Source organism: Saccopteryx bilineata, chromosome 4 (genome assembly GCF_036850765.1).
Source record: "Saccopteryx bilineata isolate mSacBil1 chromosome 4, mSacBil1_pri_phased_curated, whole genome shotgun sequence".
NCBI lineage: Eukaryota > Metazoa > Chordata > Mammalia > Chiroptera > Emballonuridae > Saccopteryx > Saccopteryx bilineata.
This window is the reverse complement of record NC_089493.1, coordinates 92,836,023-92,852,385: the sequence shown is the minus strand read 5'-3', so window position 1 is coordinate 92,852,385 and position 16,363 is coordinate 92,836,023. Positions and strand designations below refer to the sequence as shown.

At 37.3% G+C, this 16,363-nt stretch overlaps 1 long non-coding RNA gene and 2 gene segments (V, D, J or C); 1 reads left to right on the top strand and 2 right to left on the bottom strand.

The window, feature by feature from the left end:
• LOC136336050 (T-cell receptor alpha chain constant-like) overlaps window positions 1-16,363 on the bottom strand; it is a 503,949-nt gene that overhangs the window by 276,484 nt on the left and 211,102 nt on the right.
• Window positions 1-16,363, top strand: part of LOC136336053 (uncharacterized) — a 153,990-nt gene that overhangs the window by 112,596 nt on the left and 25,031 nt on the right. The window lies entirely within an intron of this gene.
• On the bottom strand, window positions 10,874-11,510 carry LOC136336052 (T cell receptor alpha variable 38-2/delta variable 8-like). The segment is given in 2 exon segments: window positions 10,874-11,208; window positions 11,450-11,510. Coding segments are annotated over 2 exon segments (369 nt in total).

Here is a 16,363-nt window from a genome sequence, read left to right as displayed (position 1 = left end):
AGTATTTACTGAAAAAGTAATCAATAGAATTGTATACACAAGTAGAATTTGCTTTTTTGCAAGCCAGCAAGGTGTGTCTAAAAAGTTCTTACCAAATTAATTGGTAAAAATCTCATTGACTTATTCAGTACATGAGTCAAGTGACAAAAATGTAATTCAGACAATTTTAGACAACAGAAGATATACACTGGCTCTCGTAATCTTGAGAAGTGCAGAAGTGTATATGGGTTTCCGATATCCAGAGTGCCAGGGAACTGAATCTTGCAAGAACACTCCTTTCATTCCACTTCTCTCTGTATGTTAGTTTTATTACTGAGACCACAAAATAGAAGACATGATTGCAAACATTTTCTAGCTAGAGGTGATCTCACAGTGCAGCCGCCCAAGAGGGATTAAGGACCCCTCTGACCCATCCCAAATTTTAGAATTCTGGGCTTGGGCTTTACTTACCCTAGTCTGAGAAAGGTTTTCCCTCAGAGGGTCAATTTGTGACTGTAGCAAGGTGTATATGATTTGAGCGGCTCAGCTGGGTCAGGAGTCTACACCCTCAGGCAATCAGGGGTGTCTAAACTGGCTATGTAAGTAAGATCGCGGACCACACAGTTAGAGTTTACATTTTACAAGGAGGGGATTGCTGTTCTGAGTGGACAAAATAGTAGATGCCCACCACAGTAATGCTGTCTCACCTGTGTGGACTATTGGTGGGAAAGACTGGGAGGGTGAGAAAGTTTTTATTTATTTAAGACTCTCCCAAACATGACTAGTAAGTTCTGATGAACTGGATATGTCCCTGAATAATCTTGGCTTACTAAAATAGTGTATCTTTTCTGTACCATGTTCTTGGAGAACACTATCACAGCTTTTTTAGGTCCTCACCTCTTACACAAAATTGTAGAAAAATAACAAAATTTGATAGTAATGCCTAATATGTATTGAGCTGTACTACATACCTAGCACTGTGTTAAAGTGCATGAATAATCTCATTTACCCTTCAGATCATCTATATTTTACAGAACAGGAAACTGGAGCTTACAAGGGTTAAATAATAAGCTTAAGATCACAGAGCTATTACAGAATGGAGTGACATTCAAATCAATTGTCTAACCACTGGGATAATTTCTAGACCTGTACTTTTCTGTGTAGGTGTAAAAGGCATCTGTTTAAGATTTAAGGGAAGTAATTTTTCACCCATTATGCTTACTGCAGTCAATGCAGGACAAATTTGTACATCTAATTTTTCAATCTTTAAAAAAACACCCTAAACTCAATCCTCTATTGTTTCAAGCAAGGTCCCACTGAAATTCTCCTTCCTGCATAAACTCTCCAAAACTAATAGAACCATCCAACACTGATTTTTCTCCTTGACAGCACTTTAGGGAAAAAAAATAGAAGATGTTAAAAGAAATAAAAGACATTATAGTTAAAAAGTATGTACCAAGCATCCACTGACTTTCAGGTGATGTGATAAATGATGGGATGCAAGTATTAAATAATTCCACAAGATCTAGTCTTGTGGAGTTATATGTAAGGAAGATTCACATGTATAAAACATAAGTTAACAGGGAAAAGGGTGCATAGTTTTGGGGAGTATAGGCTCTATATACATTTAGGAGAGAGAGAGAGAAAAGTGGTTGTGATTTGGTGGGTCAAGGGTCAAGAAACAAAATTCAATAATGGAGAGCAAAGAGAACATGCCTTTCAACTTGCAAGAGAAATTGAGAGGAATTAAAAGACTTAAATAAGGTTTTGGTCACAGGAATGCTAAATAAAAGATAAATCTGAGAGCATGCAAAAGAAAGATACTGACAAGACTTGGTGTCTGACTATAAATTCTAAACTTTCAAGCTTAAATAAAAGAAGGATGTGGTGCTATTTACAGAAACTGGGAAATATAATAGAGAGGGACCCGGATTGGGAAAGTTTCTGAAATTGAAATAATAGTGATGTAATAAGTGAAAATGACCAAATACTCTAGCATACATTGAGTTTCTGCTCTGTGGCAAGCACTTTTCACCTATCTAAAATTCTGTCCTTTGTCACTATCTCTCAATTGGTCATTTAAACTTAATTCATCACTATTATTTCAATTTCAAAAACTTTCCCAATTCAATGTATGCTAGTGTATTTGTTTGTTAAAAATAAAATAGGGTTTCCATAACAAAAACTGGGTAGTTTAAACAATGGAAATTTATTTCTCACAGTTCTGAAGGCCAGAAACCCAAGATCAAAGTGCCAAAGGTGTGATTTTTACTTGGTCCTCTCTCCTTGGTTTCCAGATGGCAGCCTGTTCACTGTCTCCTTGCATGGTCTTTCCTCTGTGCCTGAGCACCCCTGGTATCTCTTTGTTTCTTAATGTCCCCTTTTTATAAGGACACTAGTAAGATTGGATTAGGACCCATCTTAATGTTCTCATTTTAATTTAAAGGTTTTATCTTCAAATGAATTCACATTCTGAAGTGCTGGGAGTTAGGGCTTCAACATATGAATTTTGAGGGGACATAATTCAGCCCATGCAGTAAGAATGGATTTTTTTTTTTTAATGATAGGGACATAGAAGAGTTGAGATAAAGTATTTGGTATATGTATGTTATCTGTGTGCTGGGTATACATAAAAGGTGAAAGAGGCAGAATTCAGGAATTTTTTCCTTATGATTTGATGCAGATTTTGAAATTATAAAATAATATAAATTTTTAGAAACTTTAAAAATTCAGATAAAGAGATTATATATTGCTAAATATCATTCATTTCATCAAGATCTACTTATACATATATTAATTGATGATTTAAAAATTTCTTCCTTAGATGAGGTTATATCACCCTTTTCATTTTTCATGTGTATTTGTTTTCTCTTTTTTAAACTTTTATTTAATTAAAAAATTTACATTTCTTTTTTTTATTTTTTAAAATTTATTTATTTTTAGAGAGGAGAGGGAGAGACAGAGAGAGAGAGGAGAGACAGAGAGAGAGAAGGTGGGAAGGAGCTGGAAGCATCAACTCCCATATGTGCCTTGACCAGGCAAGCCCAGGGTTTCAAACCGGCAACCTCAGCATTTCCAGGTCGACGCTTTATCCACTGCGCCACCACAGGTCATATTTCTTTAAAAGACTTAGTTGTTCATTTTTAGAGCGAGAGGAGTGAGAGAGAGAAGGGGGGAGGAGCAGGAAGCTTCAACTCCCAGATGTGCCTTGTCCAGGCAAGCCCAGGGTTTCGAACTGGCAACCTCAGTGTTCTATATCGATGCTTTATCCACTGCACCATCACAGGTCAGGCATTGTGATTTCTCTTTTTTTGCTTTACAGATTTTATAGAACTTTAAAATTTATTTATAAATTTTAATATTTATTTTGCTTTTAAACTAATTTTTACCTTTAGACTTTTCCCTTTCTGTGGTTTATTTTATTTTAAAATTTTTCTTAAAGATGTCTTTTTTTAAAAGTTATTTTAAAACTTTTATTAATTTTATTTTATTGTGTTAACATAGATTCAAGTGTCTCACTCAATATAACACCCTCACTCCCCACCCCATGTCCTCCATTACACCCCCTTTGCCCTCTTTCCCCTAACTCCCTCCTCACTTTCCTCTGGAATTTGCTGTTCTGTTATCTGTATCTATGTGGTATGCATTTATAATTTTGCTAATTCCTTCACTTTATTTAATCTCATCCCCTCACCCCCTTTCCTTCTGACAGCTATTCTTCTGCTCCCTGTGACCTCGTCTCTGCCTCTATTCCATTCCTCAGTTCACTTTGCTTGTTAGATTCCACATATAAGTGAGATCATATGATATTTATCTTCCTCTGCCTGGTTTATTTCACTTAACATAATAATCTCCAGGTCCATCCATGCTTCCACAAAAGGAAAGGAAAGATTTCCTTCTTTTTTTTTTGTATCCTTCTGGAGCTGGAAACTGGGAGAGACAGTCAGACAGACTCCCGCATGCACCCGACCGGGATCCACCCAGCACGCCCACCAGGGGGCGATGTTCTGCCCCTCTGGGGCATCGCTCTGTTGTGACCAGAGCCACTCTAGCGCCTGGGGTAGAGGCCAAGGAGCCATCCCCAGCACCCAGGCTATCTTTGCTCCAATGGAGCTTCGGCTGCGGGAGGAGAAGAGAGAGACAGAGAGGAAGGAGAGGGGGAGGGGTGGAAAAGCAGATAGGCGCTTCTCCTGTGTGCCCTGGCTGGGAATAGAAGCCGGGACATCCGCAAGGCAGGCTGACGCTCTACCACTGAGCCAACCGGCCAGGGCCAAGATTTCCTTCTTTTTCATGGCCACATAGTATTCCGTTGTGTAAATGTACCACAGCTTTTTAATCCACTCGTCCACTGATGGATGCTTGGGCTGTTTCTGGATCTTGGTTATTGTAAACAATGCTGCAATAAACATGGGGGTGCATATTTTCTTTTGAATCAGTGATTTAGTTTTCTTAGAATATATTCTTAAAAATGGGATAGCTGGGTCAGAAGCTAGTTGCATTTTTAATTTTTTGAGGAAACATCATACTGTTTTCCATAATGGTTGCACAGCACAAGTCTGCATTCCCACCAGCAGTGCAGTAGGGTTCCCTTTTCTCCACACCCTCACCAGCACTTATTGTGTGTTGATTTGCTAATGTGTGCCATTCTGATAGGTGTAAGGTGGTATCTCAATGTGATTTTAATTTGCATTTCTCTGATGATTAGTGACATTGAACATTTTTTATATGCCTATTGGCCGTCTGAATGTCCTCTTTGGAGAAGTATTTATTAAGTTTTTTGTCTATTTTTTAATTGGGTTGTTTATCTTCCTGGTGTTGAGTTTTAGATGATTTTATACATTTTGGTTATTAACATCTTATCAGACATATTGGTGAATATGTTCTACCATTGTATAAATTGTCTTTTTATTTTGTTAATGGTGTCTTTTGCTGTGCAAAAGCTTTTAAGTTTGATATAGTTACATTTGTTTGTTTTGTCCTTTATTTCTCTTGCCCATAGAGATAAATCGGCAAAAATATTGCTAAGAGAGATATTGGAAAGTTTACTGTCTATGTTTTCTTCCAATATGTTTATGGTTTCATAACTTACATTTAAGTCTTTTATCCATATTGAGTTTATTTTTGTGAATGGTGTAAGTTGGTGGTCAAATTTCAATTTTTTTTACATGTACCTGTCCAATTTTCTCAACATCATTTATTAAAGAGACTGTCTTTACTCCATTGTATACTCTTACCTCTTTTGTCAAATATCAATTGACCATAAAGGAGTGAGTTTATTTTTGTGTTCTGTTCCATTGATCTGTATGCCTGTTTTTAAGCCAGTACCAAGCTGATTTAATTACAATGGCCCTGTATTATAACTTGATATCAGGAAGTGTGATACTTCCCACTTTATTCTTTATTTTCAAGATTGTTGAAGCTATTCATGTTCTTATTTGGTTCCATATAAATTTAGGAATATTTGTTTTATATCTCTGAAGTATGCCATTGGTATTTTAATAGAAATTGCATTGAATTAATAGATTGCTTTGGGTAGTATAGCTATTTTAATAATGTTTATTCTTCCTATCCATAAACATGGTTTATGCTTCCACTTGTTTGTATCTTCCTTAATATCTTTTTTTAGTGTCTTATAATTTTCTGAGTATTTTACCTCCTTGGTTAAATTTACTCCTAGGTATTTTATTTTTTGTTGTTTTACAATAGTGAAAAAAATTGTTTCCTTAATTTCTCTTTCAGTTTATTGTTGGTGTATAAAAATGCCTCTGATTTCTGAATATTAATTTTATAGCCTGCCACTTTGCTGAATTCATATATCAAGTCTAATAGTTTTTTTGACTGAGAGTTTAGGTTTTCTATGTACAGTATCATATCATCAGCAAATAATATAGTTTTACTTCTTTTCCAATTTGGATGCCTTTTATTCTTCTTTTCTGATTGCTGTGGCTATGACTTCCTGAAAATATTTGTCTTCTTCATTATACTCTGTATTAATAAATGTATTCAGGGATTTACTTTTTTATGAGTATTACTTTGAATGAATCCATAGATTTTTGTATGTACTGCTATTATTACTGTTAATTTTTATTGACATAGAGCGTTAACTTTTACTTATTTAATCTGGAAATTGCTTAATCGTTAATTTTCTTGGCATTTCTTTACTGGCCATCTTTTAATTATTAATTTTTAACTTTGTTGCATTTTGTCCAGAGAATGTGACTTTTATGAATCTGTGTAATTGCTCCTTTGAGTCATAATATATGCTTATGTTTTGGTAAATGTTCCATAACTATGTATATATAAAACTAGGTTATTTTTCTTCCCCCTCTTTCTCTTTCTTTCTCTGTGAGACAGATATTAAACTACCTCACAATTAATATATTGTCAAATTATTCTTGTATTTTCAACAAATTTTGCTTTATATTTTTCTGGAAAACATTGGTTTTTTTGAATAAAAATAAGCTCATTCTTCCTCAATTTATGAATTCAAAAAATAACTATTGAGTACCAGTCACATTTCAGATTTCAGGTTGAGCTCTTAGGTTATGGCAATAATCAAGGCAGACTTGGTCCCTAATGTTGTGAAACATGGAACCTGTTAGGAAAGGCAACATTAACACTCATTTGATGATCACCACTAAGCATGAAGGATGTGACAGAAGTACAGGGTACTACAGGAACTTTGGCAGGGAGTTATAGATCTAACAAGGGCTAAGAAGGCCCTCCCTGAACAAGTAATGTTTAAATAAAATTTAACACATTTTAGAATCCGAAAGCAGACAATATCATTCAGAGTCCCAGCAGGAAACTCATGTACACAAAAAAATGGAAAATTTGAAAAACATTTAATATGGCACTAATAATAAAGTATAAGCAAGTTGCAGGGAATAAATAAAGGATAGTGTTGTATTCTGGGACTAGCATTACTTCAGGCCTAAAAGAGAAGGGTGAGAGTGATTACTGGCACCTGAAGATAGACTGCTTAGAGAACCTGTCTTAAAGAGTTAGCTTTGTGATAAAGGGTCAATGTCAGCTGATATAAATCTCTAGGGAGGAAACAAGGGAATATATACCTTGACCTATGCTCCTCCTTCCTTCTGATCTCTGTGGGTGTTCCCTTTGGGCAAACACCAACTAATAACCAAAAGGCAAGTGAGCTCACTGGTACATTCCCTATAGGCCAGTCACCTAGGGCATAGAGTAGGTTGCAGAATTATGGGAAGAGGACCTGGAAGGGCAAATGGGAGAAATTAAGCACACAGTCCAATATGAGTGAAGGTGAGACATGGGAGATGGGATCAGAGAAGTAAGTCAAAGTAATAAAGGCTTTGTGAGTTTTGCACTGATTTGGGATTTCGTCCTACGAGAAATGAGAAGTCATTGATAAATTTTAAGCAAAAGAGTGAAATTATCACATTTTCATGTTTAAATGAGAACTCTGGCTACAATGAGAAAAACTCCTTGGATGAGATGATGGTTTCTTCATTGGATGGGGACACTGGAGGAGGAGGACCTATAGAGTGGTGAGATAATGAAGTCAGTTTTAGGCATATTAAGGTTTAAGTATCTAGCTGGTTCTGAGATGAAAAAGGTCTTGGTTAAAGACACAGATTTGTCAGTATGGAATAATTAAATGGTGTTTGAGGTTTAGGAATTGATGAGATAGTCTAGAATCTGTGGGTCGAATAAAAGAGGAATTAGGGACCCTAGAACTCAAGAAATTGGTAAAGGCATACAGCCCTCAAAGGAACAAGAAAAGAGAGATGGATAGGAAGGTTGGGAAAAAACCTGTGGAATTTTTAGAAGTCATTCTTTTAAAATTATTTAATGATAAGTATACTCCTGGCATGTGCTAAATGAGTCAATATGAACTTTTGTATCCAGGATATGAGGATAAGGTTAGTGAGGTCATTTCAAGTAAGAGAGAACGTAATGCTGACATTTGATAGGCTTTCTTCATTTCCAGGAGTGACTCAGACTAGAAATCTGAAACCCTTCTTGGATGGTATGGGTTATGAATTTTCTTCTTGAAAGATTTCCACGTCTGCAGAATCTGTTTTTGTGAAGTTATTGTTGAAAGCCAGAATGTGCCATGTGGTTGTGAAGAAAGGTATACAATCTGTGGAATCTGACACTTTTTTTTTGTATTTTTCTGCATTTGGAAACGGGGAGGCAGTAAGACACTCCCGCATGCACCGGACCGGGATCCACCCGGCATGCCCACCAGGGGGCAATGCTCTGCCCATTTGGGGCATTGCTCTGTTGTGACCAGTGCCATTCTAGCGGCTGAGGCAGAGGCCATGGAGCCATCCCCAGTGCCCAGGCCAACTTTGCTCCAATGGAGCCTTGGCTGCAGGAGGGGAAGAGAGAGACAGAGAGGAAGGAGGGGGAGAGGTGGAGAAGCAGATGGGCACTTCTCCTGTGTGCCCTGTCTGGGAATCAAACCTGACTCATTCACGCCAGGCCGATGCTCTACCACTGAGCCAACCAGAAAGGGCCTGGCACTCTTATTATAAATGAACCACCTACTTTTGTGCCTTCATGGCTATATTCCGACTGTTAAAAAGAATTAGGAATAGTTCAAGACATTCAGTCTATTAGATTTCCTCTGACAATTTTTTTTTTAACTATTCGGATGTCAAATTAAATAAAAAATGACTGCCTACTTTTCTGCCTAACCTAGATGTATATGGAACCAGAATTTTATAGTTTAGATACCGGAAAGAAACAATCAGATTCAGAGACAGAATGGCTTTAAATGTATTTAAAAAATAAAATTTTAATATTAAATAAAGAGCAAACTTATGTTTGTTTTATTAAAGTTCTTAAAGAGAGAGTTATTGATAAAAAGAGCTGATTCCATGTATTCTTATACAAAAAAGGTATAAATGTACAAACAGCAAAATAAACTATTGGTAGAGTTGATACAACAATTTGGGGTTAATTTTGTTTTTAAGGATATGGACTCATAACACATCTGATATTCTGTTAGGTTAACCTCTAACACAGAAAAGTGTAACCCATATGAGCCTTTTCTCAGTTATGGATTGCTAGGTAAATATGTTGTAACAGCAAAGTTACATTTCCCGAGTGTTAGATAAGCACTTACTTGAAAAAGCTTACTTACCTGAAAGAAAGAGGAAAAGAAAAACTACCAATCATCATTTTTCTTCAAAGACTGGGACCTGGGACTTTTTTTTCACGATGTTATTAATGAATGAGCATGTCATTTAAAACTGCTTTTCCCAACATAAAGATATATGGTTCAAATGACGTGTCATGCAAGAGCTCAATCCCCATAGTCTCTATCTCCTCTGTAGCTATTCCTTCAAGCCAGAAATATCAAACAGGTTTAGAACATTCATTAGATTTATTGAAACTTGTTTATTTTCTTTGAATTTCCTGCTGCTTTTCCTCAAGCCTCATTATTGAATGAGACTGGCTGAGAATGAATCAGTAATATTTGGAGCAGTCTGATGCAGTGGAGAAGCCTCAGAAAATGCAGAAGCTCCTTTGCATGTCACCAGTTCTGGTTCTACTTCCAGTCTGGGTACTAAATCCCTTGCACCAATACTAATAACTGAAGGAGGACAGGAGGACAAGGTATTCCTGAAAATGCTTATTTTCAGTTATTATTTATCAGTCTGCCTTTGGTTCTCCTTAGCCTCTCCCACCTTTAGCAACTTCCACCACTTATTCTAAATGTATCTCCAACCTCAAATCTGAAAACAACTCATCAGACAATTATGGAGTATTCAGCTGTGGAGTGTTTGATCCAAATCTCTACCACTCACTCAATATGGGCAGATGGAATTAAATGCTCCACAAAGGGTCTTAACAGTAAAAGTTATGTGTTGGGGAAATTGTGGACAAAAAAAAATGTTGGCATTATTTTTTTCTATTTAATTTTCCCCCTAACATGAACAAGGGGGAGTCTCTTCAGGGCCAGACATCCCATTTCTCAGGGGATTTGAAGTGGTGACTGGTGATGGCAGTTGCTTGAACCCACCTTTAGAACTGGTTTGGTTACCTCATCAGAAGCAATTATAGCATTACCAGAAATAAACTTTTTTATAAAGCACTTGGGGACAAGTCCTAGCAGCATATGAAATCCTACTTGACAGTTGCTTTTCTTTACCCTCATATTCTTAGGTCAGACAAATGGTGCTTTAAGGGAATTTAAGATATATAGAGTGAAATTAGATTAAAGTCAAGAAGGATGACTAATAGATCAATTAGGAGACAGTGGGAGAGACATGATAAAGTTCTTTGCATTGTTTTTTAATTAAAAATAAATAAGATGTATACCAAAAATTCCAATAACCTATGCTGGGAGGTAAAGGGTGGAGCAGTTCTCCAAACCCAGCAACAGCAGATTTTTATTGTACTCCTGAATCCTGAACAAGGTTGATAAGGAAAAATAAGGAAAAAAATAAGATTGTAGGGAAGACAGAAAATTCAATTTTGGATATGGTGGTTTTGATGTGATTGTGGGATATGCAGACAGATCATCATTAGAGTGATTTTCACTGTGAAAAGTTTCAAACATGATTTTAGAACATAGCTTTAGTTCAAGCTATGAGACTCATTGGATAGCAGTTACACAGAATATCTGACCTGTCTTATGTAACACAAAGTTGTGAGGGTTAAATGAGTTAAATATATGTGAAGGTCCTTTGTAAAATTATAAGCACTCTGTACATTCACTATTTTTTATTACTATCTTGAGCATTACAGCTTATAGACATCCTTTCTGTGTTTCCTTTAGTCAGATAGATTAATAAGATTTGCTTTCTCCAGAGCAGTCAATGAGTTCCTTTCTATGTTCCCGTTACCCCAACCTCCCTCCACCCCCAACCCCTGACACAGGCTCTGAGGTATGAGGTTTCTGTAAGCCTCTCCCTGTCTCTCATCTCACTGTGTCACTCATGAGAGCACAGAAATACATCGCAGCATCCTCCAGCTGGGAGTCTAAGATTCTGAGGCTGAAGTGTTTGGTTGCTTTCTGGAAGTTCACGGAGAAGCGATTATTTGTTGCATTTTGCTGCTTATAAGCTTCTTGGCGGATAATGAATATCATCTCCCCGCTGGGAGGCTGTTTGTACCAGAACAAATAATAATTACTGTCACTAGCATCATATGTATACTTGCAGGCCAGGGTCACAGTCTCTGCCTCCTGCACAGACATTTCCGGTTGAGGCTGAGTGACCCTCTGGGCCACATTGGATCCTGTGAGAAAGAGGACAGAAAGTAAAGCACTGGGGAATGACACCAGAGAGATAGAGCAGGCAGCTTACAGCTATTCCCGTCCTCCTCTTAATCTAAACTTCAGGCAAAATTCATCAGCTTTTTTGCTTCCAATAGCTGGTACCAATGAGGAGGTAAGATCTTCGTGTTATTGATCCCCTTTTTTTCCTACTTTTCAGTCATACTGGATACTCAGAAAAGCAAATACATGTGCCTTACTTACCAAGACAGGTGGAGACCACAAATGCCCACAGCAAACCCGGGCATGCCATGCTGGCAGCTCTCTTCTGCCGCTTGAAAAAATATCTTGTTCTGATCTGAAACTTGAGTATCAGCTGTACTTGGTGACATCACTGAGTCACAACAGGAAATGGTATGTTAGATGTGTCAGGTGGACCATTGATTATATCTTGCTTTAAAAAGTTTATCAATGCTTTTCACTTCAGAGAATAAAAGTTTGGCAATAGCACTAATTGAAAAAAATGTCAGAACTGTAATTTATTGTGGGTTAAAAATCAGAAGAAGAAGCTAATAAATTGTTTTTGTAAAGATGTAATCTTGGAGAGGAGAAGGAATTGGGTGGGAAAAGGTGAAGGTAATATAATTACTTCAGTTTTCTCTGTAAGTTTTTCTTTTCTTTCTTCTCTATCTCCCTCGCCCTCTCTTTATTTTTCCCTTCCTCCCTCTCTTTTGTCTTAAGGCCAATATCATAATAGTCTCTGTGCAGCCATAAAACAAGTTTTGATTATATTATTTTTGGCTAAAAGTTATTTTAATTACTATTTCTTAAAGCTTCAAAATAATGATAAAGAAAGCAGCAATATTTAATCTAGATAAAATCTAAACCAGAATTTTAATATCTAACTTCACTGTTATCTACTTGAAGAATTCTTTATATGTTTTTAAAGAATACTTGTCTTTGTCTGTGTCAGGATGCTATACAACTCTACAATGCCAGTGGCAAATGTTCCTATAAGAATATCGGTGCACATCTGTTCATGTTTGTGAATTAAGAATCTGAATAATTAATATAAAATTTATTTGGGAACATTCTGTGTTATACATCTGCCAGAGATTCATTGGTATCTCATTTTTTCTCATGCATACATTCTCCTATGAGAAAAGAAAGGTCAGGGATATAGTCCTCATTTTATAGAAGAGGAGATTGCACAAAAATGAAAACTCACAGTGCAAGCAACCACTAGTTCCATTTGCATTAATTTTCTACTGAATTTGTGGCATCCAATCATAGATAAAGTCATCTCTATGGTCCACCTTTATTTTAAACTCCCACCCCAACCCCGCAGAAGAGAAGAAGAAAAGACTAAATTAAAAGCTAGTTTGTGGTATGGGAAGTGGTGGCCTTAATCCTCCAAACCTGTTTATTATTTTCATTCGAAGAACATGGTAAATAATGGGCATTTTGCCGCAAACCACAGATGTTCTTAACTCTAGATGACTTCTTAAAGTATAACTTGGTAAGACACTATAGATGGCACAATCCTTTCTCTTGTTTGCTCAGTGATTAAATTTCTGCCATGCCTACCATTTTCTGGTGAGAGTCACATGAGATTGATAAAGTGTTATTATTTTTATCATGTCCTCTTTTCTTCTTCAGTCTTTATAGGAAACTTTAGATCTGTCTTTTCTTTCAATCTCAGTCCAGCTGAAGCTACAAGTCCATAAATGAGGCTTTTAGGAGTAACTGTTTCCTCCTTGCCTGAATTCACTGTGCCTGTAATGCATTCAGGGAATTCCAAGCCAAAAGGTCCAACCTGCTGTTTTAGATCATTTTCTGATTTTCTGGACCCAGACAACCAAATTTTAGTATCTTATAACCATCATCCCATCAGTCCCTAACTCCCACAGATAGTTCATCAGGTTTCAGGTTGCTGAACTCTGAGAATCAAATAAGATAATATATATGAAAAAACATTAAAGTATGCAAACATGAGATTGGGTAGAAAGCTGTCCTCTGGGTTCCTGATGATGTAAATTCTACTGGTGCACATCTGGCTACCAGATCAGAAATGTGGATCTTAGAAGCTCCTCTGTACCTTGGCCTTCCCAAACTCACAGAGGATTTGATTCTAAAGTGTGGGAATCTGACCTAGACTCTTCAGATAAAGGAAGGTTTCTCTCAGTACTTTGGTAAGTATTAGCAGATACTTGAACACGAGCCAGTCTTTTGCAAGTAACTCTTGCCAACAAATGCAAGCAATGCCCTCTTCAGGTCAAAGAAATAATTACAGGGAACATTCCTATAATTTATTTTTCTACACAGAAGAAACTTGTGGGTTAGTCAAGAAATTTGTTTGGAAAGTTACCTGTTTATATGAGCTTCTGATTTCTATTTCCACTCAGTGAAAAGGCCTTGATTATTTATTTTTTATTGAATTTATTGGGGTGACATTGGTTAATAAAATTACATAGGTTTCACGTGTACCTCATTGCAAGCCACATCTCCTTCCATCATCATTTATCCCCCTTCCACCCTCTTATACCTCTCCCCACTCTCTCCCTCTGACTGTTTGGGAGGTTTCGTTTTGCTTAATCCCTTCATCTTTTTCACCCAGCCCCCCAGAAACTCATCCTTTCTGACAGCTATCAGTCTGGTTTCTGTATCTAGAGTCTATTTTTATTTTGTTTGTTTTATTCATTAGCATCCACATATAAGTGAAATCATATGGTATTTGTCTTTTGCTGACTGGCTTATTTCACTTAGCATAATAATCTCCAGGTCCATCCATGCTGCCCTAAGTGGTAAGATTTCCTTCTTTTTTATGGCCAAGTAGTATTCCACTGGGTAAATATACCAAAGCTTTTTAATCCACTCCTCTACTGATAGGCAATTGGGCTGCTTCCATATCTTGGCTATTGTAAATAATGCTGCAATGAACATAGGGGTGCATATATCATTTCAAACCAGTGTTTTTGGTTTCTTTGGATATATTCCCAGAAGTGGAATCACTGGGTCATAAGGCAGTTCCATTTTTAATTTTTTTAGGAAACTTCGTATTGTTTTCCAAGTGAGTGCACCAGTCTGCATTTCCACCAACAGTGCATGAGGGTTCCCTTTTCTCCACACCCTTGCCAACATTTGTTTGTTGACTTATTGATGATAGCCATTCTGACAGGTGTGAGGTGATATCTTGTTGTGGTTTTAATTTGTATTTCTCTCATGATTAGCGATGTTGAGCATCTTTTCGTATGTCTATTGACCATTTGTATGTCCTGTTTGGAGAAGTGTCTATACAGGTCCTTTGTTTTTTTGGTATTGAATGTGTTAGTTTTTTTTTTTTTTTGAGAGAGAAAATGAGAGAGGTAGAAAGGAAGAGAGAGGGTGAGAAGCATCATCTTGTAGTTGCTTTCACTTTAGTTTTCATTGATTGCTTCCAAGGGAGGAAGGAGAGTGAGAATCACCAACTTGTAGTTGCTTTTACTTTAGTTGTGCATTGATTGTTTCTTATATGTGCCTTGACCTGGGCCAAGTCTGTGTGCCCTTGCTCAAGCCATAGACCTTGGGCTTTTCATGCCTGTGACTTCTTTTGGGCTCTAGCTGGTGAACTTTGGGATCAAGTGGACAGTCCCCTGCTCAAGCCAGCAACCCTGTGCTGATGAGCCCACACTCAAAGCCAGCCACCTCAAGGCTTCAAACAAGCAACCTCAGCATTCTGAATTTATGCCTTATCCACAGTGCTGCAACCAGTCAGGCAGAGTTGTATAAGTTCTATAAATAAGTTCTTTTTTTTGGCCTATTTTTATTTTTTTTTAAATTTTTATTAATTTTTAATTTATTAATTTATTGTGTTTACATGAATTCAAGTGTCCCACTGAATATAATTTCTTCACCCTCCATTTCTGTGTCCCTTTTCCCCCTAACTCCCTCTCCCCTTCCCTCTAGGATTTGCTGTCCTGTTATCTATATCTCTGTGCTATGTATATATAGTTTCACTAATCCCTTTACCTTTTCTGATCCCATCCCCTCATCCCCCTTCACTCTGACTACTTTCCCTCTGGTCCCTGTGACCCCACATTTGCCTCTATTCTGTTCCTCAGTTCACTTTGTTCATTAGATTCCACATATATGTGAGATCATATGATATTTTTCTTTCTCTGCCTAGCTTATTTCACTTAGCATAATAATCCCCAGGTCCATTCATGCTGTCACAACAGCATGATTTACTTCTTTATCACAGCCACATAGTATTCCATTGTGTATATGTACCACAGTATTTTTTTTTTTTTTTACAGAGGCAGAGATAGACAGGGATAGACAGACAAGAACGGAGAGAGATGAGAAGCATCAATCATTAGTTTTTCATTGCGCGTTGCGACTTAGTTGTTCATTGATTGCTTTCTCATATGCGCCTTGACAGCGGGCCTTCAGCAGACCGAGTAACCCCTTGCTGGAGCCAGCGACCTTGGGTCCAAGCTGGTGAGCTTTTGCTCAAACCAGATGAGCCCGCGCTCAAGCTGGCAACCTCGGGGTCTCGAACCTAGGTCCTTCTGCATCCCAATCCAATGCTCTATCCACTGCGCCACCTCCTGGTCAGGCCGTACCACAGTATTTTAATCTACTTGTCCACTGATGGACACTTGGGCTGTTTCCAGATCTTGGCTATTGTAAACAGTGCTGCAATAAACATGGCGGTGCATTTCTTCTTTTGAATCAGTGATTTGGTATTCTTAGTATATATTCCTAAAAGTGGGATAGCTGGGTCAAAAAGCAGTTCCATTTTTAATTTTTTGAGGAAACCCCATACAGTTCTCCCCAGTGGCTGCACAAGTCTGCATTCCCACCAGCAGTGCAGAAGGGATCCCTTTACTCCACACCCTCTCCAGTACTTATTGTATGTTGATTTGCTAATGAGCATCATTCTGACAGGTGTGAGGTGGTATCTCATTGTGGTTTTAATTTGCGTTTCTCTGATGATTAGTGACTTTGAACATTTTTTATATGCTTATTGGCCATTTGTATGTCTTCTTTGGAGGAGTGTCTATTCAATTCTTTTGCCTATTTTTAAATTGGGTTGTTTACCTTCTTGGTGTTGAGTTTTAGAAGTTTTTTTTTTTTTTTTTTATAAATTTTGGTTATTAACCCCTTATCAGACATATTGGAGCATATGTTCTCCCA